General features: G+C 44.5%; 1 protein-coding gene across 1 annotated transcript in view; it reads left to right on the forward strand.

Annotated features, from left to right (window-relative positions):
- Positions 1-24719, forward strand: part of LOC308329441 (MAM domain-containing glycosylphosphatidylinositol anchor protein 2-like) — a gene marked incomplete at its 3' end in the record, with an annotated part of 71881 nt that overhangs the window by 40080 nt on the left and 7082 nt on the right. Inside the window, exons 7-13 of the mRNA XM_080783745.1 lie at positions 3670-4011; positions 7242-7369; positions 7872-8055; positions 14583-14688; positions 14993-15156; positions 21168-21316; positions 23117-23294. Of these exons, the coding sequence (XP_080639871.1) occupies positions 3670-4011; positions 7242-7369; positions 7872-8055; positions 14583-14688; positions 14993-15156; positions 21168-21316; positions 23117-23294 (1251 nt within the window). The remainder of the gene's footprint in view (positions 1-3669; positions 4012-7241; positions 7370-7871; positions 8056-14582; positions 14689-14992; positions 15157-21167; positions 21317-23116; positions 23295-24719) is intronic.

Below are 24719 nucleotides of genomic sequence, written 5' to 3' on the forward strand. Positions count from 1 at the left end.
GTACCATGAGCTGCAGCTGCAGGTCATCAACTTCCTGATTGACACACACACACACACACACACACACAGCACCACTCAGTTCAGACGGGTATTTTAACTTTTTGGCGGTATCAAAAATATGTCCTTAAATTGCCACCTCACTGTTGTCTGGGGACCCCCCAAAATCATCTACCCACAGGTTGAGAACCACTGTTCTATTGTGTACCAAAACAATGTTCCTCTCCGGAGGAGGACAACAAAGAACGAATCTCAATCTAGTATGCAGATTTTTAGCTGATTTGACTCATTTGCAAACTTCAACCGGTTATGGCGGGGGGTTAGAGGGCTTTGTGAGGGGGGTGGGGGTATTGTTGTAAACAGACACAGCTGCAGGCAGGTGGGACTATACATGCAGCAGGACTATACATGTTCTATTCTAGGGTAGAAGATTAATGGATGCAAGTTCCTCTAATGCACTGACTATCAGCTCCTTTGGTTTTTTGGGCCAGCGCCCGTCCTCCTATCCAATACACCCCCCCCCCCACACACACACACACACACACACACACACACACACACACACACACACCCCCCCACACACACACACACACACACACACACACACACACACGCACACACACACACACACACACACCACACACACACACACACACCCAATTAAAAATTGAGGCTAAGTTTCATCTCTGAAGATTCATGTTTATGTATGAGTCTGTGTTTCTTATCTAATTTTTATAAAGCGTCTCACTGACTGTAAGAATATGACTACTTCCCAGCGAGAAAAAGAAAAAAGAAAGATGAAACAAGTTACAGAAACTAGTTTTCTCTCTCCAATATGTGCAGTCGTTATGCCAATTGATTCCTCCCCACACACACACACACACACACACACACACACACACACACACACACACACACACACACACACATTGCTGTGTGTGTGTTGCAGCTCTGCAGCTGTGTCCTACTGACTCACCTGCCAGCGTGGAGCCCCTGCTCTGTCCCACTCAACCTTCAACACTCCCTGCTGATTGATGCCCTAGCCCGTAGAGTGTGTGTAGTGACACATATCACCCTCCCCGCGTTCGCACAGACCAAGGCCCCAGTGAGGCCCAGTGAGATTTGGTGTCCAAATCGAAAAAAGGCGGAAGTAGACGGTTCTTCCGGGTGCTTCAAAACGCCACTGAGCAACTTCCACTGACATGAATACGGGGGGGGGGGGGGGGGGGGCTGTCAGGCCGGTTCAGTCTCTATCCTTCTTCATACTCTATGGCACAGACGGTCGAAAAAGCCAGATGAGCCACGGTGGATTTGAACCCACAACCTCCGGTGGGCAGCTACAGTACTTTACACCGCGCCACCCGGGCACCAAGCCTGCATGTGGCTATGAGGAGTAGGATTGTATAGCCTTAGAATAGGACAGGGTTTCTGTCGTATTATTATCTAGTGTTAACAAACTGCAAGAATTAATGCATTAGAAAATAAAATACTAATTAGGTCTGAATATTTATCACAATGAGCAATGAAAATTGATTCGGTGCAGGTACCAAACAAGGAACTAATCAAATGAATCAAAAGAATACCTTTTGCAATGAAAATACTGGATTTTAGTAAAATAATTGGCATGTCATGTGTTGTGAGCTAGACAGAGCTATTTTCTGTATTTATGTATGACACCGTAGTACATCGAGGTATGCATTAGCGCTTAAATAAGTGGTCAGGGTAATCAATAATAAAATGTAAAACAAATCAATCATATTGTTTTCTATGGTGATTAAATAATGATAGAACTTTACTAAAGTTCTACTTTAGATACTGTGTATAATAAAAACATACAAAAGTTTTCTGCCTGACAGCAGCGAAAGCATATCTCACTCTCCACTACTCACTGCAGAGAGGGAGAGAAAGAGAGAGGGATTTTTCTCTCCTCTACTGTTTTTGGTTGTCGTGAATTTCTGCAGCAAAGTCCCAAAATGCAGCGTCATGATTTATCAACCTCGACTCATCAGAACAGATGACCTGCAGCATGAACCTGTGGTTCACATCAGGAGAGGAGATGAATACATTTGAATACACTCAAAGTGAGGTCCAGGGACCCCAAGGGTCCTTGAGGGGGGTTCCAGGGTTTCCCCAGCTAAATTAGTTACATTAATATAGAATCCAAATCGGTTTAACCAAGTGAACCCTATATGTATCCCTAAAACATCCGAGGCAACGCTCCACATGTCCCAGAATCTTATCCCTTCTGGCTCTCAAACTGTGGAACAAACTCCACATTGCACTTAGAACTGCAGACTCACTCCCAATTTCCCACCGCAGACTTATACCTCTTCAGACTCCACCTTAGCCTGTAGCACTTAAGATAGCCGTGGCGACGGTGCAGTCTTATAAAGATTGTAAAATGTAGTGTTATTTAGACAGATGCTAGGTTCATTTTGTTTACCTGGCATCCTATCGTTTCTATAGTTTCAATGTACAGATTACTACATTAGAATGCTAGGTTCTGGATTTGTCTATGATTCTAGATTACTGAGGTACCACACTGTCTCTTTGCATTGTATTAACCTTGCTGTAAATCGCTCTGGATAAAGAGCGCCGGCTAAATGCAATTTTGAATTGCTGAATTGCAATTTGTAAATACATCTGCATGTGTAAAACAAGTTGAGATGTGGCGCGTTTGAGCTTTTAGATTGGAAAAATGTGGAATCATTTAGAACTTTTTAACAACACAACATTTGTATGGGGGTCCAGCTGGCACATAATATTTTCCGATGGGGGTCCTTCACATGAAAAGGTTTGTGAATCACTAGCATATATGACACTTACAGTATGTGGATAGTGGCAAGACAAGTTTATTTATTCATGTATACAGTAGCACATTTCAAGTGCTTTTCATAAAACATTAAAGGAGCACTTCGCCCATTTTCTTCATATAATTGGTCTTCACTAATGCACACTATAAGATGTCACCTTCTGTCTATTCAGAGGTAGGCTGTGGATATTATGGAAAATATTAATATCCAGTCAGGGTGAATCTGCCTCTAAGACGTAAGAGTGTCTGCTAAATTCACAAATTGTAAAATGTAAAAAAAGAAAAGATCCATTATAATCCGACGGTAATGTGTCCTCCTCCTCCGTCCGTTATTATAGGCAGTGATGGAAAGTAATTAAGTACATTTACTCAAGTACTGTAGTTTAGTACAATTTTGAGGTATTCATAGTACTTTACTTGATTATTTCCAATATTTTACTTCTACTCCACTACATCTCGGATCCAAATATTGTACTTTTACTCCACTACATTTATTTAAAAACTTTAGTTACTAGTTACTTTTTAGATTTTGATTATTATTACAAAACATACATTAAAAACTTCAGCCTTAGCCTACCGGTATATACATTTCGGCCCTTTGAAAATAGCTTCACAATGTTCACAATGCGTCACGGCGGCTATTTTCAAAATATTTCTTTTTACATTTTACATTCTTTTTACATTTGAAAACTCGAAACAGGACATTTGTGCATTTGCATAACGAGTACTTTCTACGTTTGGTACTTCAAGTACATTTTTATACCAATACCCTGCATTCACTTTCACTCTACATTGCATTATTGATTGGTCACATTCATGTTCAATATGCTAATGGTAGAAAAACATTCCCCACCACATAGGCCTGCGTAAGGGTCGTTTCTGGATCACGCCGGACCCCTACCACGACGACGACCACATCCAGATCGGCCGCGAGGTGAAGATCAGCTGCCAGGTGGAGGCCACGCCCCCCGAGGAGCTGCGCTTCTCCTGGCTGAAGAACGGCCGGCCGCTGCGCAGCTCGGAGCGCATGGTCATCACGCACACGCCGGACCCGCCGGACGCCGCCGCGCCGCTGGGCGCCACCAGCCTGGACATCATCGACCTGAAGTTCACCGACTTCGGCACCTACACCTGCGTGGCCTCGCTGGCCAGCGGCGCCATTCCCGAGGTCAGCATCGACGTCAACATCTCCTCCACGACCGGTGAGTTGGCATGTTGTTATCATTATCATTATTATTATTACTAGAGCGGTGCCTGTGGGGCCTCTACAGCGGTGCCCGTTGGGCACTGGCCTACTTGGAACGATGCAAATTGGAAATGCATGCCCCACCCAGATATTATGTGTTGGAGCTTCTACAGCGGTGCCCCGGTCTACTTGGAACGATGCAAGTTGGAAATGAATGCCCCACCCAGATATTATGTCTGTGTCCCTTTTATGCCCATATATGGAGTTCAGCCCGTGCAGAGCCTTTTTTTAGGCTTTTTTTTGTGGGTCCGAAATTTAGTGAATTTGTTCATTTTTATAAATAAAAGTTTTAAATATGATGAGACAGAGGTGTAGCGCAAGGCTGAGGTTTTTCAACATTGCGCCCGGGGCGGGGACAACCACAGGTTCACATGTGGACCTGTAACTCTGAGAGTGTACAAACCTGTATGGGTCCATTTTGGTTCCATTTGTACACTTTTCCATTACATTTGTCTCTATAGGTATAGCGGACACAGACACAAAGTCAACTGTGCGTTGTTGACATTATTTATTCCACAAGGACCGCCTGCTAAAAATAAACCTATATACTCTCTACTCCTCTCCTCTACTCTCCTCTGCTTTGTTCCACTAAGGACAAACTCATGAAAGACAAAAATGGCACTTCCATGCTTTTGCTTCGAACTGAATTCTGGGAATTCTAACATCCCATAGACAGACAGTGAAACTGTCAATGAGAATGACAGAGGTGTCACCAAATGACGACACCATTGTGTGTTGAACCGTTGCCTCCAGTCGCATGCACTTAGGTTCAACTCTTCACTCCAGCACAGTGTGTCACTGTGGCAGGTCCACCTGTTTCCCCCAAAAATAGGACCCTTAAGGCCGGGGCTGATGGATAGAAGAACGCATCAGGCACTCTCGTCAAGAAGCATGCCCGTTGTCTTTTTTAGCGGCTGTAGCCACCCCAGGGGCGTCGAGTGGGCACGTCAAAACCGGTTGACGCATCTTTCGGAGCTCGCTTCTATTTTCAATCGTTGACGCGGGCCACAAAATACAGACCACTAAAATACAATATATAATGGGCATCCGAGTGTCAACGTGTGTGTGTGTGTGTGTGTGTTGTTATTTATTTATCCAGGGTAGTTGAGCACAAGTGCTCAATACCAGTAACGCCCTGCATATATTATATAGACGCACGGACGCACGCACGCACGCACACACAGACGCACGCACGCACGCACGCACAAAAAAAAGATAAGGACTCTTTGATGCTTCAAATTCTCCTACCTCCAAAGTGAACAAGACAGCGGAGCGTCATTGACTGAGTATTGAACCTGTTATTGATCCAATTGCTTCATTGACCCGACCCCGAGCGACATTGCCCAGCACATTATTGACACTCTCTATCAGCATCGGTGGCGTCTTAACAACAGGATGTGGTCTGGCGTACTGTTGGCATATTGCTATACGTTAAGTACCGTGAGAAAGGTCAAAAAGCAGCTGTGCTAGGCACAGCCGTGCTAGACACAGCCCCTTAGCAGATATTTCTTTCCATCCAAAAGAGAGTACCAATAAGACGCCTTAAAGGGTGAGGTCAACAACCACATCAAACACAGGTTTGATGAGGTCAGATCAATATATGGAATGTCAGAATAGGGTGGACAGGGTGCAGGGGCAGTGTCTTGAGTGTACAGGGTTTGATGAGGTCAGATGAGGTCAACATATGTAATTAATTCTGTACTGCAGTGCCCATACGTATATGGAGTATGTCTTGAGTGTGCAGGGTTTGATGAGGTCAGATGAGGTCAGATCAACATACGTATGGAATGAATTCTGTACTGGCCATACGTACTGTATATGGAGTGTGTCTTGAGTGGGGGTTTGAGTCTGACAGACGTGTGACGCACGTGTGACGGACGGTCACGATGCGTGATGGATGGTAGATGCAGGGTTTCATAGTAAACTGCAACAGTCGCAATAAGTGTGTTACAGAGTATCTGCATATTTCTCAAGTTGCAATTAAAGGACTTTTAATACCTTTTGAATACCAAATTGTCAACTATTACTGTACATAAGACAGAGGCAAACATTGTGGAAATAGCCGATCTGCAAGAGCTTGTAGTTTGTCTGTTTTCTCAATATTTTTCTGTGGAACTTCACAAACTAAACGTAACATTGTTTTCATATTCAAGCACTTGATTTAATGATTTGGATTTTGACTAAAGGTCCGTAGCAACACCCCGGTTTCGTGGGAACCAACCGGTGAACTTTGTGCAATTAATTCACATTAATTTAAACTGCGGTTTGTGTTATGAGTACTTGCTCACACAGAGAGCAATTATAACGAGCCAATTAACTTAATTTGAAATGTGTTCGACAGCGTGTGTATGCATGCGTGTGTGTGTGCACGGGTGCCAACATTGGCACAGGTGAGGGTGGTCACTGGCACACGGCATACATGGGAGACAGAGCTGTTTTATTTTTAAGTAAAAAAAAAGAGGGAGTGTAGGAGATAGGTGAGGTAATTGTTCTTGTTATGTTTGTGAAAAATCAATTTTTGGAAATATTTCATTTTTATGTGTTATCATAATTACATTTAATGTTGATATGGCACACTATCAATACAATAAAAAACATGACATTTGATTCCTCTTGGGTTCCAAATGGACCCTTACAGGTCTGTAACTCTGAGAGTGTACAACTGGAACCAAATGGACCCTTACAGGTCTGTAACTCTGAGAGTGTACAAATGGAACTGAATGGACCCTTACAGGTCTGTAACTCTGAGAGTGTACAAATGGAACCAAATGGACCCTTACAGGTCTGTAACTCTGAGAGTGTACAACTGGAACCAAATGGACCCTTACAGGTCTGTAACTCTGAGAGTGTACAAATGGAACTGAATGGACCCTTACAGGTCTGTAACTAGAGTGTAGAAATGGAACCAAATGGGCCCTTACAGGTCTGTAACTAGAGTGTACAAATGGAACCAAATGGACCCTTACAGGGCATATAACTCTGCGAGTTATGGTGGACCACCGGTATTGGTATTGTATAGTATATACTCTGACAGTGTGATAAAAAATAAAAAAAAAACGGTTCCGAATGTGATGGAACTGATTCTGGTTCCTCAATGTTGGAATCCTGTACCTCCCGTTATTCCGGTCTTCTCACTATTCCTCTCTCTCTCTCTCTCTCTCTCTCTCTCTCTCTCTCTCTTTGCAGTCCCCCCAGAACTGTCAGTCCCTCGTGGTCGGTCCCACCTCATCGTGCAGGAGGGAGACACCGTCGAGCTTCAGTGTCTCGTCTCCGGGAAGCCCAAGCCCATAATCCTCTGGTCCCGCGTCTTCCAGGTATGGGGATGGAACATATGAAAATTACATGTTATTATTGTGGCAAAAACAATTGCTAATAATTATATTATCGCTTTTTTGTTTACCACTTGAACACCCAGCATCCCTATTCTGGAGGAAACTTTCGCAAAGAATAGCCGATCTACAAGCTCTCAGCGCGTTGAGTTGCAATGTGTTGTGAGCTTGTAGATCTGCTAATTTTGGTGAATGGATTTGTGTAGTGTGGTATACCAAATGTACATATACTTTACAGCATATATAGAGGGTTTAAGTGGTACCGAATCTGCAGCTCAACAAAAAGCTATAGTTCATCCTGTACTGTATGAGTACTGTGGACAATTTCACCACAACACTCTCCACGATACGATTATATGAGTGTTTTTATCACAATAAACGCTAATAACGATTATCGTCCCATCCCTACTTCCAGGAGGTGGGAGGCGGAGCCTCGGCCTCCGGAGCAGCGATGGCGGTGGCGGGGGGCGGGGCTTCCTCTGGACAGCACGGGGGGGCGGGAGCCGCCGTGGCGATGCCCGACGGCTCCGCCCAGACGGAGAGCTACGACGGAGTGCTGCGATTGGTCAACGTGTCTCGGGAGATGGGCGGCTTCTACAGGTGTCAGACCAGCCAGTACAACGGCTTCAACGTGAAGCCCAGAGAGGCCGTCATAGAGGTGGTGGTACAGTGTGAGTAACATGAGTCACCAAATGAACCCATTCATTAAGACCTGAGGACAATTATTACAAATGTCTTCTAAATGTGTTTCTGACAAACGCATGTTCTATATCAGTGGTGCTCAAACGTTTTCATGTCAAGGACGGAAGGCCCCCTCAAAATTATATGTATTTGGCCACCGACCCTGCATCTCAAAATATTTTGTTCCAGGGACCAATTTTTCAAAAATAGCAGATCTCAAGCTATGAGATCTGCTATTTTTGAATAGCCAAAGTATAAATCTAATAATATCATCAAAATCTGTTTAACCACTTCAACCATAATATGGTATAATTATGGTATACAGTATATATTATATACTGTACACATTGTTTATTTGAAAATAGCTGATCTTCAAACTCAAAATGTTACGGGTTTTGAGCTTATAGATCCGTCTATTAACGATCCACTTCCCTATACTGACCGCTCTGAAGTTACGAACGACCAGAGAGCACTCCCGGGTGTTCAGAACATATTTCTGAACGCCCTTACACTAATATAAAATAATGACCCAGAGCAGAGCAGAGCAGTCTTCATCAGACCAGAACAATGAGAGCCAAAGTCTGTCTCTGTTTAACCAAACCCTATACTGGAGTCACCCAGGGCTCTATACAGTACTAGTGATTTTTACGTTTTGTGTTATTTTGGGGAAATGCTTTCGCTGAAAATTGCCGAACAACAAGCTCACAACAGCGTGGAAACATGATGCGTTGTGAGCTTGTCGATCTGCTACTTTCCCCCACAATACTGATGCTGGATTTTAACCCATTCTGACCTGAGATCAGATTCATACGAGGTTTCCACTGGACACACACTGGTCTGATTAACCCATTCTGACCTGAGATCAGATTCTAAAAATGTCAGTCGTTCTTCGATTTTTCAAAAAATAGCAGACCTACAAGCTCGTAGCGCGCCACTCGGTGGCGCGCTATGAGCTTGTAGATCTGCTATTTTTCAATAGCTAAAGCATAACATGATGCTAAACACCAAAATGGGTGCCCGGTCAGAATGGGTTAAGTGGTTAATGATTCTGAACGTCATTAATTGGGGTTAAATGTGGTCAAATTACCCTCGTGAACCCAATTAGATTGAATTATAATCCTGACGCACAGTTGGGATGTGTGCGGCTGTTATCTGTAGTACCGTATACAATGTATACGATACTCCTGGATGCTGCGGTTCATATATAAGGTTATATAACCTTTAGTAATGCATCATACAAATACAATGTCCTGTTTCTGCAACATCTATGGATAAACGGATGTCTGTATGGGATGTAAGGACAACATGTTTCTTTGTGTATAGCAACATTCAAGTGTCTTTCCACAAAACAGAGCATTCAGACACTGTGTAAGAACCACATTATAAACAGGACATTTCCATACAATTTAAAACTATTTAAAAAATAATTATAACTTCTATAATTAAAAGGTTATCAGTGCTGAAAATGACAAATTATTGTCTCTGTCGGCTGTGAAACCCCATCCAAAACAGTTTCAAGATTTAAATTGAAAAGTAGCAGATCTAAAAGCTCAAAACCCCTTAATGCTTTTGAAGCTTTTTTTTCACTGTAGTACGATCAAGATTCACGGAAAAACACCAAAAAGTTTGAGGTTTCTGCCCAGACAGCAACAGAAAACAAAATATGAGAATACATTTACAGTGCAGCACAAGAAATGAATCATGAACCGTCAGTAAAAAGCAGTGGCAAAGAGAAAGGTCTTCAAGCTTTGATTTAAAACAACTGTGTAGCAGAGCTGCAGTTTGTTCCGGATGATGTGCTGCATACAAACAGAACGCTGCTGCTCTGCGTTTAGTTGTGATTCCAGGAACACGAAGCAGACCTGTCCCAGACAACCTGAGAGGTCTGGATGGTTCATGACGTGCTACAGGATCAGAAATATACGTTGACCCGGTCAACGTATATTGACCAGAGAGCACTCCCGGGTGTTCAGAACATATTTCTGAACGCCCTTACACTAATATAAAATAATGACCCAGAGCAGAGCAGAGCCGTCTTCATCAGACCAGAACCAGAATTGACACCGGCTCCGTCCGCCGCGCGGAGCCGCGCCGCCCCGCCCGGCAGGCCGATAGAACACAGTTCTATTTTCCAGGCCGCGCCGCAGACGGTCGCAGCCGGTGTGTGGTGGGCTTAAGCTAGCCTAGAGCAGGGGTTCTCAACGTTTTTGGCTGGGGACCCCCGGAAATGCTTTAGCCATGTATTGTGACCCTCCCCCCCTCCCCACTCCAATACGAACTGACTGCAAAAATAACCTTAATAATAGAGAAAATATATCATAAATGAATACTGCAACCAGATATAATCATTAAGGAAATGTATGCAGGATTGTGTACTATGTAAACTCTTCCATTTTCCAGCCATTCAAATTTGGGGACCCCCAAAATGATTTGGCGACCCCCCGAGGGGTCGCGACCCACAGGTTGAGAACCCCTGGCCTTGAGTACTAGCCTACCCCTGCAATTGTTGTCCCAAACTCACACAAATGGGTAAGCTATACTCATTATGCCTGGAGTGATGTCATCAAGCTGTATCAATCAGATTTTGCAGATTCCATTCCAATGGACTATGACTTGTCTTCCAAATGTTGTGGGCCTGTGGTGGGTTCTAGGCAAGGTACCCCTGGCTATCTTTGTTTAGTAATACTTTAGTAACACTGCTCTTCATGCGCAGCAGCGTCAGTTTGATTCAAATTGACATGACGTTTGGGTCCCTCTGGACCTTCATCAAGAGTGTTTAGTAATACTGCAAGAGCACGCTTTCACATGTTATTTCTGACTCATGCGTGATGAAGATATGAGTCATGAGAACACAAACCTTAATGCCAACACTCCTCTAAACCGTGTTATTGATTTCTATTTAACTGTACCGTATGCATGCATGCACACACAGAGAAGTACATGTACGTTCCCAGCTCCTATCATCTCCATGGCTTCGTGTCAAAGTGCCCTTGAGCAAGACACTGAACCGCTACCTGCTCCTGATGAGCATGTTTGGTGCTTTACCTCGTGCGTGCGTGTGTGCGCGCGTGCATGCGTGCGTGCGTGTGTGTGACAACCCGGTTTATTTACGACCTGGTGTGGAATCGTTGCCACTCACAACCATGAGAAGTTGATGTGTAAGCTGTTTCAGCTAATGTTTAAACTGTGTGCTAACAGTGTTCAGATCAATTGCAGAGAAGCACGTGGAACAGAATGACTGAGTGGCGGACAGAGGTTTCATTATGTATTTCCCCCCTCTCTCTCTCTCTCTCTCGCTGACAACAGCAGGAGGACCACTGGCCATCTGTTAGCTGAGCTGGATGCATTTTTCGTGTGTGTGTGTGTGTGTGTGTGTGTGTGTGTGTGTGTGTGTGTGTGTGTGTGTGTGTGTGTGTGTGTGTGTGTGTGCGTGTGTGCGTGCGTGCGTGCGTGTGGATGAGTGGATGAGTGGATGAGTGGGTGGTGGGATTTAACTCTGCTGGTAATCTTTTCCCATTTTGTCCCAGTCCCCTGAGATGCATGTACACATGCGCACGCACGCACGCCACACACACACACACACACACACACACACACACACACACACACACACACACACACACACCTAATCATTCAGCTTTTTCTTTATAACTTTAATAACTATTAAACTACAATAATGTATCTGTTTATAAACTTATGAACCTGTCTCTCCTACACTGTCTCTCTCTCTCTCTGTCTTTCAGGTTGTAATTTTAAAAAGAGCTGAGGGTGAATAAAATAATAATAGAGTGGTTTGGGCGAGTAAGGGTATTAGGGGATTTAAGGTGGACATCGTTGCTGCCGGGCAGAAATCCTGTATCTCCACATTATCATAAATGAATGCCTTACTTCAACATACAAGAGTATCACACAAAAGTAGTGAAAATAGCCAACTCACTATTTTCATGAATAAATAAAATCCAACAATAATACAAAAAATAAAGTAATGGTTTTGAATGTTTCCACCTGACAGTGACAGTCTTAATCCTAAAACCTGAGGCCGATTCTACAAATGTCTTCTAAATCCTAACAGTATACTGTATGTTGCTATATCAGTGGTGATCAAACGTTTTCATGTCAAGGACCCCCGAAATGATATATATTTGTCTGCGGACCCCCCCATCTCTAAATATTGTGTTCCAGGGACCCCCAGAAGCAAAGTTAGTCAGTTAATAATGATCACTTTAAAAAAATACATAGTCATTTAAAGATTTTAACACATTTTCACAAGTTTTCAAAATTAGCAACGGTACTTCTTGCCGTGCTGTGAGCTTATATCTGCTATTTTTTAATAGCAAACCAATGCGCTATACTGTATATACTGTAGCTAAAATCTATCCCACGATTTTGTAACCCATATTTTCACCCAGTGTCAATTATCTAATGTAATCCTTGGCGCTACACTTCCTCTGCCAACCTGGGGCAGCGGACAGACCTCATGCTTCCTTCTATGCATGAGGAGTCCAAGCTGCTTCTTTTCACCTGGCAGAGGCGTGTGGAAGGAACACGTTATTCCGACCAGTTCCATTCCCCTCCCCCTAGTTTAGAGACCAGGATTACTGCATGTTTTTGTGAGGGTACCCTAGGGGACACGGGGAGAACATGCAAACTCCACACTTAATGGGTTATTGTTGAAGAGGCTGAATCAGCATTTGAAGACTTTATTTTCTCCTTCATGTTTTGCTGAAAATTGCAAGAGCTGTGAAAGTGTAATATAGGATAGAGAATGCCATGTGAAGGTGATGGGTTCAATTCCCGCTATAAAGAGCCCCCTCTGAGTCTGTGTGCCCTTGAGTCAGGCCACCTATACAGTGTACTGTACAGTCACACACACACACACACACACACACACACACACACACACACACACACACAAACAAACCAATTAATCAATTGCTGAGAGGGTGGGAGAGGGGTAGACAGAGTGAGAGGGGAAGCGGTGTGTGGGACATCACACCAGAGCTCGATTACCAAGAGAGAGACGCAGAGACAGATAGTCATTGATTGATTGATTGATTGATTGATTGATTGAATACTTTATTAATCAGAAATGTAAACAGCATGTGGTACAGTCAGACATTAAAGCTAAAAGGATAAGTCCCGTGTTTTCATTGTGGTCCTATATATTCAGTTCATCAATTTAGCATAAGAAAATCACACTCGTTGGAAGTGAGGGGCACCTGTTAATGTTCTTTTAGAGTGCTCTAAACAAACATTAAAAGTCCATAGACTTGGCTGCTATATGACGTAATTTCAAAAGCCAGACGTTGGAGGGGCTAGCAGCCCTCAAAAATAACACAATGACAGATAAAAACACTACATTATTATGTATACAAAGGAGAGAAAAAGGAAACCTCCTTTCTATGGGAATTTGCACCTACATTCCCTTGTGGTCTCCTGATAGATGATCAAAGTTTTGAAAGTGCTTCATATCCTTTCATGGGATGTCGTCGTGGCAAAGTGAGACAGACAGGCAGTAGTAGAATGAGACAGACAGACAGACAGACAGACAGACAGACACAGGCAGACAGTGATAGGGGAGGTGGAGAGAGAGAGAGGGATGGAGAGAGGGAAAGAGGGAGCTTATATTTCACCCATAAAGCAATAACCCTGCCAATGGTGGTTGGGTTACCCAGACCTGAACACGTTGATCAAACGCATCGCTTAGTTTTACTGCTTGTCTTCAATATTTACAAGAAATGTCAAATGTAACCCTGACTCATAGAATGAGTCAAGGCTCTCTCCTTTCTACTGCTTCCAGCTGGAGGAGGTACAGCAGCTTTGATGGATTATTTATTTATGTTGTCAGACTGGTTTGCAAACATTTTGTTGTGCAGAAACATTCACTGCTTATTTATCATTTTGTTGTTGTGTCGGGCGGAAACCTCCTATATCTCTAACTTTTTGCGTAAATGAACGCCCCTACTTGATCACGCTACAGCGCCACACAAAAGTATCACTAGCAGATCCACAAGCTCGAAATGTGGCGCGAAGCGTCATTTGAAAACTGGGACAGAGTATTCTACATTGCTGCTTTTGTGAGTACTTTTTCACACCACTGCTGAATAGATCCCAGACCCACCCAAGTTGTTGGCTTCACACCCAACAAAGTGGCCAATAGTTTACTGTCCCTGCTGAACAATCCCGCTGGGATTCCCTCTGGGAACCAACCACGGGATGGAGTTGGCTGAAAACACAGCCGGGGGAGATCTTAGGCTCTGATGTGACTCTGTTCCCAGGTTACTTGGAACTAAATCTGTGCCAACGTTGATGATACACACTGGACTGGAGTTCGCAACTCCATATAGGGCAGAGCCTCTAGTCTTTCAAAGATACACAGTTATTATGTTAACATCATAATGCGTGCTGAGTTCCTTTTTTTCTCCCAATTTAGTGATTATGTCGTTGGCTCATTGGCTCATGCTTGAAGTTACTTCTCACTTCATATTTAATGACAGTCCTCTCCTCTCCTCTGCAGTCCCTCCAACAGTAGAGCCGGCCTACACTGAGATTCGTCAGGGTTTGGGTCGAGCCTTCAGCCTCAACTGTCGCCTGCTGAGTGCACACCCAGCCAGGATCCTCCGGTATTCTACTCTATTCTATTCTACTCTATTCTGTTTGGTTTATGTTGCATGACCCCCTCCTTTGTTCTCCGGAGCTCTCTCATTTCCCGGTATTAGATAAATGGTTCCATCTGGTGCACTCTCAGAGTTATGGACGGTCCTTGAAATAAAAACAACGTTTGAGAACCACTGGTATAGACTTCCCTTGGATCAGAATAATAACGTGTCCTGTGTGTGTGTGTGTGTGTGTGTGTGTGTGTGTGTGTGTGTGTGTGTGTGTGTGTTGTGTGTGTTTGTGTGCGTGCGTGCGTGCGTTGCGTGTCAGGTACGAGTGGAAGCTGGGCAGCCGCCTGCTTACGGTGGGTCAGATGAACGAGCGGGATGAGACGGACTACCACAACAGAGCTCTGAACAGGGAGGGCTACGGAGAGTACACCTGTGACATCACCAACGAGGCGGGGGCGGGCCGGTGCACCTTCCTCGTTACGGGTGAGTCTCAGGGACGTTAGAGCAGTGGTTGGTTCCCAAACCTTTCAGGTTGTGACCCATAAGAGAGATTAGACGTTTGCCCGGCACCCAAACTAGTGAAAATATATAGCAGATCTATTATGCTTGTAGTAGATCGGCTACTTTCACTACGTCTTAAACATTTGTTTTCTAATTTATGGAATTTCTTTAATTTTTCTTTTATTTCTCCCTGAAATTACTGAAGTTTCCGTCCTCCGTGACCGGCCCACTGTTGATGTGGTGAGTCTGATGGAGGGGGAGAAATGTTTGAATAATAATTATTTCGTTTTTTAAACACAATTCTTCTCTTCTGGAACATGTGGACTGTGAAGTGGGCACTTGGCCAACAGCCAGACATACAGTATCACTTGCCTTGCACAACACACAGAATCCAACTTGGTCCTGCCACACAACCACAATGACCACCAACTGAGCCCACACCCAACTGCACCACATCTGACCACCAACTGAACCCAGCAGCATGAAGTGCCAGACAAGATTAAGTGGTGTCAGATGAGAAGTTGGCCAGAAAAGATTGGACCTGATTACGCTCTGGATAAGAGTCTTTATTTCTAACCCCAGAGCAGTAAACTCAAACCCCAGAGCACATTACAGCGTAGGCACCTACAGCCTGGATTGAATAAATGGATAAGGTTCCCAGCAACAGCAGAGTAGGAGAGAGAGAGTGTAGTAGTAAATGTTCTTCAAGTGGAAGAAGGTCGTTTTAAATTAACCTGCACAATCCCCCCATCACCACCCCCCGAAACGGTTGGTCTATTAATGAACTTTGCCATGGTTACAATAAAGGCTTTTTTCACTTGACTGGAACAGAGTGCCTCGACCTCCTTTAATTTGTTCAAGTTTGAACCCTCGCCAACGAGCACCTGTTTTCAGTTCACAACTGCAAGGACGACGGCAACGCTTCTTTGCTCTATTCGTCGTTTTTAAATGACTTTGAAACAAGCGAGGGACTTAAATGAGCAGACCTTTTTTGCACACCGTCAGAAAGACAGGTGCACCACGTAGAAGAAAGGACTCCCGCACACTATCTTCTTCGCTTGCAAATCAAAGGTTTTTTCCTCCATTATGAACAGGAACACGGTCTCGAGTCTGTAAACAGAGACTATCTTAAACATGCAGGCTTATACGATAACCCCAATGAAGCTCTGAAATGTCGTCTGTGTTCCCAATAAATATATGTTTTATGGAGTCCTTTCTTCTGCAGCAGTGGGCGTGATGGAACTGGCACATGGAGAGGAGAGACTTTATGAAGTGTTTCTGGGGATGCAATGAGCCGCACATTCGTCTTGATTTCAGTCAGGTCAAACCCCCAGTGTTAATATAATACTGGAATCCGACTTAGTGACTGTTATTTTGACATCTGTATGTCAGAGCAGTGGCTCTCAAACCACTTGGCAGTGGTTCCCAAAGTGGGGCACTTGATGGGGTTCACATTTTATTTTTTATTGAGTGGTGCAGCCACTCTTTTATAAAGAACCTTTCTGTCGTTGACCATCGTGTGTAAAACATCTGTTTTGGGCTTTTAAAATATCAGCAATTATTTTAGCCATCTAAAACGTCAGTCAATCCAAAACGTATTCAATCAAGCAAAAGTACAACTGAAACATCATCAGGTCTTTATCTCGTCTGTGTTGATGTGACAGTCATCGTAGTGCCACCATGAGTCCTCTCTCTCAGATTGCCTGGCTGTGGATTTGCACATGAACATTCATTCCATCCTGCACAGCACGCAAAAAAGAGGATTATAGACCAATCTTCATTCCCTCACGAACCTCTTAATATCACTCTCTTTGATTTCCTGTCTGTCTGTCTGTCTGTACGTCGAGTGTCTGTCTTTCTCTTTCTGTCTCTCGATTGCTGTTAAAACCTGAGGCCGATTCTACAAATTCCTTCTAAATCAGTAGTTCTCAATCTTTTTCATGCCATGGACTCCCCAATTGATATGTATTTGGCCCTCTGAAATGTGACAAGGAAAATAAAATACAAAACTTGTCCACACAAGCTTGCAGCGCGACACAAAGTGATGTAGTGATGAGTGAAATTAGTCTGTGACCCACAAATGGGTCCCGACCCACTGTTTGAGAAACGGTGCTCTAGGCTACTGTATGCCTCTCTTTATTCCTCGATCTGTTTATCTCACTCACACTTTCCCTCCCTTCCTCTGTACTACACTACCTCCCTCTCTCCCTCTCTCTCTCTCTCTCTCCTCTCTCTCTCTCTCTCTCTCTCTCTCTCTCTCTCTCTCTCTCTGTCTCTCTCCCCTTTGTTCTGATCTGTCAGTAAAAATTCCAGTATGTAGCTGAGGAGACAAACCCACATTCCCCACTTTACTGTCCTGTTGCCTGAGCATCGTTGTCTGCCCGTGGAAATGCCCTGCTGCAATTGGCATGCTTAGCACCTATAATCCCTCCCCTCCTTATCCTCAGCCATTCATTGGTGAGCTCCGTTTTCTTTTGGCTGTCATTTGAATCATTGTTTGGGCTCTGCCGTGTGAAATGACGCTTCACTGCTATAAGCATCACAGTGGAGAGGGAGGGTGCCCCACCTGGGGTCTGTCCCGTAAAGAGGTCCAGGATCCAGCTGCACAGCGCACTGTTGCAAACCCCTTATCCCTGAACTTCTTTGCCTTTTTTACTATTTTGGAAAAAAAAATTGGATAGTTCAAATAGCCGATCTACAAGCTCACAACGTGTTGATATAGATCGGCTAGTTGAACAATTTTAAAATGTTTTTCAAAATAGTAAAACAAAGGCAAATAAGTTTAGGGATAAATAAGGCTGCGACGAAACTAGGGCCCTCAGAGTTAGGATGTTATATATAGATTGTGGTTCCAGAGACAATGGTATCAAATGGGAGTCTGGGGTCTAATGCATATCAAATTGGGGTGTCCTTGAAGGAGAGGTTGAAGACAGACTATGACGCTGGATCTGGCTAGTCGTCAGTCTGAGCGTGAATTCAAGCCTATTTACAATTTTTACAATTTAGGCGTTTAGCAGACGCTTATCCAAAGCGACATCTTACAATTTTGGAACTGGGACATTTGTAAGTTCCCGACTCATGGCACGTTCAAGGGATTTTGGTCACGGACTCCTGCAGAAAACCATTTCTTTTTTTTATATACTTGGAAATCAAGTAGCTTTAGAGGATTAACATAATTACCAAGCTATTAGTCGACAATAATGAAGAATTTCAACAGCAAAGAGCTTTTGGGATGAGTCATCGTTAAACTGCGATTTGTCCTACTAGCAGTTTGGCTTGTTTAAACCTCCTACCGTAGATGTCTGCAGAGCAGGATGAAGACAGACTGATCTTTCAATAAGAAAGCTGTCTATAAGTACAAATGTTTTCATGCTGAAAGGAGACACTAAACCTATACATGACAGTGGAAGATGGAGGTTTCATCCTCGGCTTGTAGACAGAGAAGCTGCTTGAGTAGCAGACAGACATGGTGGTACATCAGGTAGAAAGTCAACCGCAAGTGTTGACAGCGCCAAAGAACATGTCGAGTGTCATGTCCCCGGAGCGGGGAGGGCTTTTTATCGGTCACCGAGGTGAACAGGAAGGGACAAGGCCGGGGTGAGCGTTAACACGGACGGGAACACCTTTTGGGGTAGTTGTTGCTATGTACAGTAGCCTATATTGCAACATCATTTGTTGGTAATTGTTCTTTTTTTTAAACGTGGGTTTTAGTTTGCCCCTGATCGCTGCCCTGGCCCTGTGGACACGCTTAGCCCCGCAGCTCGAAGGGTGTTTCATCTACCTCGTGGGGCCGGGCCCCAAAGGGGTTGTCCTGACTGAAATAAAAAAATGTGAAAATAGCCGCTCTATAAGCACGCCGCACGCTTGTAGATCTGCTATTTCCACTCATTTGGATCTTGACCTGAAACGTTTGGGTACGACTGCTGTATCATACTGTATGCATCCACCACCAGTACTGAATGTACTGTGTGTTTGGCCTCTCCTGTCCATAAGTACATTAAATCACATTTAACCACATGACTAGACTAGTAAACAGTCATTAATGACTCGCGCCGCCACCATGAAAACACAACCATGATGTACTGAATCAGTGTTTGAACGTCTCGTAGAAACGGGACTCTCAGTTCTGCCAGCTGTGCTGGATGGAAATGTAACGTCTCTGTCGGGCAGAAACCTCTTATCTTCAAACCTCGATTTTGAATGCCGAAATGTAAAGGTTTTGGACATATGTATGTCCAAAACCTTTACGCTTCAGCATTCAAAATCGAGATAAGAGGTTTCTGCCCGACCGCAACGATATGCAGTCTGATCATCCACCTGACCCCCAGCGCTTCACAAGATGTCCTCTTTCATGTAGAATCAAACACAACCGCACATTTACCCTCAGAGTTCAGTACAGCACATTCTGTCACTCTCTCTCTCTCTCTCTCTCTCTCTCCATCTCCCTCCCTCTCTCTCCTGTTTCGTGTTAAGAGCAGTGGTTATGTGTCATCAGCCATCAGCAGCAAAGCTTTCATCTTTGTGTGTGGTTCAGAATGTGATGAGTAGTGGTTAGCGCTTTCACACACGCACACGCACGCATGCATGCACACACACACACACACACACACACACACACACACACACACACACACACACACACACACACACACACACACACACACACACACACACACACACACACACACACACGTCCCTGACCCCCACAGGCGTCCTTGAGGGGGTTCCAAGGCATCCCTGACCCCCACAGGGGTCCTTGAGGGGGTTCCAAGGCATCCCTGACCCCCACAGGGGTCCTTGAGGGGGTTCCAAGGCGTCCCTTAGTTAGTTACTACTTACTTTGTAGATTTGGATTGTTACAAAACATAGGCCTACATTAACCACTTCAATACCAGTTTCCACTGTTTTAGAAAATGTTTGAATATATAGGAAAATCTTCCAACATGGAAACGATCATGACGATTATGCAAAGTGATTGTGATTATCTCAAATAATTGCGTTTAGGGGATTATGTAATAATTGTGACAGGCCTAATACCTGTCAGGCTTTTACCAGCCATGTCCTCGAACCTCCAACCACTAAGATGTTTTACAACCCTGTAAACCTAATGTACATGCAGCTTCTCAAAACTCTGACACACACACACACACACACACACACACACACACACACACACACACACACACACATACAGTACAGTACAGTACACACACAGAGCACGCACACACATGCACCCACACACGCACGTGTGTGTGTGTACACACACACACACACACACACACACACACACACACACACACACACACACACACACACACACACACACACACACACACACATACAGTACACACACAGAGCACGCACACACATGCACCCACACACGCACGTGTGCACACACACACACACACACACACACACACACACACACACACACACACCAGTGTGTGTCATTAGACTGTATACTGTCACAGCGGTCTACGTGGCTTTTCTAATCCTAATCTAAACCTGAGGATTAACAGGAGACATTTACATTTATAATGCCGCCCATTCTCTGTCCTTGTCTCCTATACTTCGTCACTGTCGGGCAGAAACCTCTTATCTCCATATTGTAACTTTTTAAATGTGTTTTCTTTTTAAATGAAAGGTGGTGCCAAGCGACACGTTGTGAGTTTGTATAGTTCTGCTGTCCTTTGATGCTTTTGAATCTGTATCCTGAAATGTAACAGTTTTGGACATATGAGGTTTCCTCTTTGCTTCTCTCCTTTCCTTTCCTTTCCTCCTCTCCAGAGGGTGCCCAGCAGAAGTAGTTCACACAGCATCGCGATCATTTTAACCACTTAATCGATTTATATGTTGGCGATTCAAAAATAGCAGATCTACAAGCTCACAGCGTGTGTGTGTGTGTGTGTGTGTGTGTGTGTGTGTGTGTGTGTGTGTGTGTGTGTGTGTGTGTGTGTGTGTGTGTGCGCATGAACGTGCGTACGTGCGTACAGGGAAGGCGTATCCCCCAGAGTTCTACTACGACACGTCCAGTGCCGTGTGGCAGAACCGTCCCAGAGTGTACGGCTTCACCCTGCAGTGGACCCAGATGAACCCTGACGCTGTGGACCGCATCCTGGCCTACCGGCTGGGCATCAGACAGGTGACACTCACAGCACACACTCTGAGGCGCCGGACACACTATTGAAACGAACTCGCTCTCTCTGTTCCGGGGGGAGAGGGGGGGGCAGAGCAGCTCGCAATTCATTTTCAATGGGAGTCACTGGGTTTCACAGAGCAGCTCTGCTCCATGGGGTGGAGGAGGGCAGAACACAGGGGGGGGGGGGGGGGGGTTCCACTGGCGTTGTTGCCTCACAGCTAGAAGGTCCTGGGTTCGATTCGGGTTGGGGATGCTGTGGGGAGTGTGGGCGCGTTTTCTCCTCCGCGTCATCAGCACCCATACCCTATAGGTGGGGTTGGCGAAAGAGCTTTTCTGTGTGGAGTCCTTCCACACGCTATGTCACAACGGGGAAACAGCAACCTGTCAGGTGAAAAGACAGGGCTTGGAGGTCAGTCCGTTGCTCTCCCCAGGTTGGCAGAGGGAGTGTAGAGTATGTTGATACAATATAACTTATACAATTGGGGTTAGAAAAGCTTAAGGGAGACAGTGTAGGAGAGACAGACAGTAGGAAAGCTTAAAGGGAGACAGTGTAGGAGAGACAGACAGACAGTAGGAAAGCTTAAAGGGAGACAGTGTAGGACAGACACTCCTGGTGGGTTTGTAATTATCTCACACAGAGTGATTTATCTCTTTATAAGGCTGTCTAAGTCACTCAAAGTCAAAACCTCTTTAGCTTTAAAAGTACAGTCACAAAGTACAGAGATAGATAGAAGATGGATGGATGGAGAGAGAGAATGATAGAGAGCGAGTTGCTGAAATAATTCTGACCGTGAAAGATTGAAGAATGGTGGAATAGAATAGGAATGTAGCGGCTTCAGATGTTATCACATAATTTAATCTCCGTCATCAACCCTTATCAACAGCATGCAATGCAGCCAGTATGGACATTTCCACATACTGACCTTGTCCGACCACTTCGGTTGGTCGCGTTGTCCCACTATTTACTAACCGTAACCCTAAATCTAATCCTAACCCTAACCCTAACCCATATTAATCGGCCACGTAAATCCCTTAACCTCATATCAGTCTTAACCGGCCATGTAAGTCAGTTTCACTATGTTTTCACTTTGGTGGCAGTAATTTCACTTCTGCATTTCCTAGTCGCCTAATCGCGGTAGGCAGTATGTGGAATTAAGCAATATTACATGAGAGGGGGTGGTTTAAACCACCCCCTCGAGTGTAATATTGCAAGTTACCCTTAAAACTAAGAAAATCACTGAAAAAACATTTTTCTATTTTTTTAATGACAGATGTAGTTACTACGACCACAAATGTCCCAAGAAACTAGCTAGCCTAGCCATGCACCGAGTTTGCTGCGCTCTGGGAGAACAGAGCAGCTGAATTCTTTGTTTTGATTAGGTGTGGAGTGGTGCTCGTTTGAACCACGTCTATAAGGCTGTTTCAACCAATCAGATTGCTTCCTGTTGTATAATTGTCCATATACTTCCTGCATTGCATGGTCCAGAAAAGAACATTCTGGTGATTATCGGTCGATAACAGTCATACAGTATACAGTATAAAGAAGTGTAATTAAAGTAACGACATAAAAAAATGAGCAGACAAATTTTGAACTGAGAAATTCTAATGTATTTTCTGTTTAACTCATTTACTGCTAGCATTGATTCAGTCTGTAGTCCCTTTACTGCCTCCGGATGCAGCGGGGACTTTTATTTTGAAAACTCCCAAAATCCACCCCAAAGCCCTGTGTCTCACAGCCCTCCTATGAGGCTATGAGACACAGACACAGGTTGAAAACGGGTATGGGTGTGTGTGTCTTTCCAGATGACTCAGTCTCGTTGGTGGGAGCAGGAGATTCCCGTGGACAGACAGATGGGCAGAGGACAGCTTTTGACCTACAACCTGACGGAGCTGGTCAAGCCGGAGTCTTACCTGATCCGACTCACACCCATCAGCCGCTACGGAGAGGGAGACTGCACCGAGCGCACCGTCACCTACAGTGGTACGCACTAGAGCCCTGCGCGGGAGTGATTTATTGATCCTGTTCCCGCCCGCTCCAGTTGAATTTCAGACCAATCACGTCTGCAATGATTTAATTTTTGACCGCACATGGTGACCGCCTGTCCGCCGCTCCCACCTGCAACAGAAAAAAAGAAGTCCCATTAATCCCGCACCATCCCGCAATTGTATCGTTTCGTCCCGCTAAACCAGCAATATTTCCATTGGGATCGAAGAAAAACACATTTACTCAAACAGTTGCTGAGACTGAGCAGGCGTGCAGCCGTGCATGCACGAGAGAGGAGTTGTGTGTGAGGAGCTGGTTTAGTTAACCACAGCACCAGGTTTTGGCGTTGGCAGCTGATGACTGTACCGACTCACCAGGGATTTCCAATCCAATCCAATCCACTTTATTTATATAGCACGTTTCAAAACTCAAGAGTTTACAAAGTGCTGTACAGGAGAAAAATAAAAACAAATGCACTACAGCTACCACACAGAAAAACAACAGCGAGAAAACGAAGTACAAACAATGAAAACAAATGAGACAATATACATTATATACAACATATACAAGGACCGAAGGAACTCAAGCGGGGTTGAGCCTGGTGTCCGCCTACGGTAGCAGTGTGGTGGCCAGGTATAGAAAGGCCACACACAGCTAGCCGGTCAGACACACTCACAGCTCCATTACACACACACACACACACACACACACACACACACACACACACACACACACACACACACACACGCGCAGACAGACAGGGCAGAAACCTCTTATTATCACGTGCTGCACCGTCTTATCTATAAATACACCAAGTCTATGTGTGTATGTACGTGTGTACGTATACTTCTGTATACGTATACGTCTGTATACGTAACTCGAAAACTGTTCGCCCCACCGACTTCAAATTTACATTATAGCGCTCAGCCTATTTATAAACAACGGGATAATAAATATATCGTGGACCGCGGAGGGCCGTCTAACACAGGATCTTTTTTCATAATTAGACGGGATGATTTAGATCGCGAGTTATTAATGTCTTAAGATTTTTGTCCTGGGCGTTCTAGGTGTTAACTGGGTGGGGCGTCCATTTTCCAACTTGCATCGCTCCAAGTAGGCCAGTGCCCAACAGGCACTGCTCTAGTTACTTGTAATTGGACAATTGCTTTCTTTGGCAGACCAGCTAAAAGAGTGTGTCAGTAGTCTTACGTACTGGTGATAAAAGCATGCATCAGCCTTTCAGTGTCGCCCGGGTCAAAATCAACGACCTCGGAGAGGTCGCCACCAGGTATTCCTAAACCTTAATTGAACTTAACCTCAGTAAAACTACTGTATGCCTAAACATCAACTTAACCCCAGTAAAACTATGCCTGAAAAAAACATTACTCCTAAACTTAACCCCAGTAAAACTATGCCTAAACA

Source organism: Protomyctophum bolini (genome assembly GCF_963924005.1).
Source record: "Protomyctophum bolini genome assembly, chromosome: 15".
Lineage (NCBI taxonomy): Eukaryota > Metazoa > Chordata > Actinopteri > Myctophiformes > Myctophidae > Protomyctophum > Protomyctophum bolini.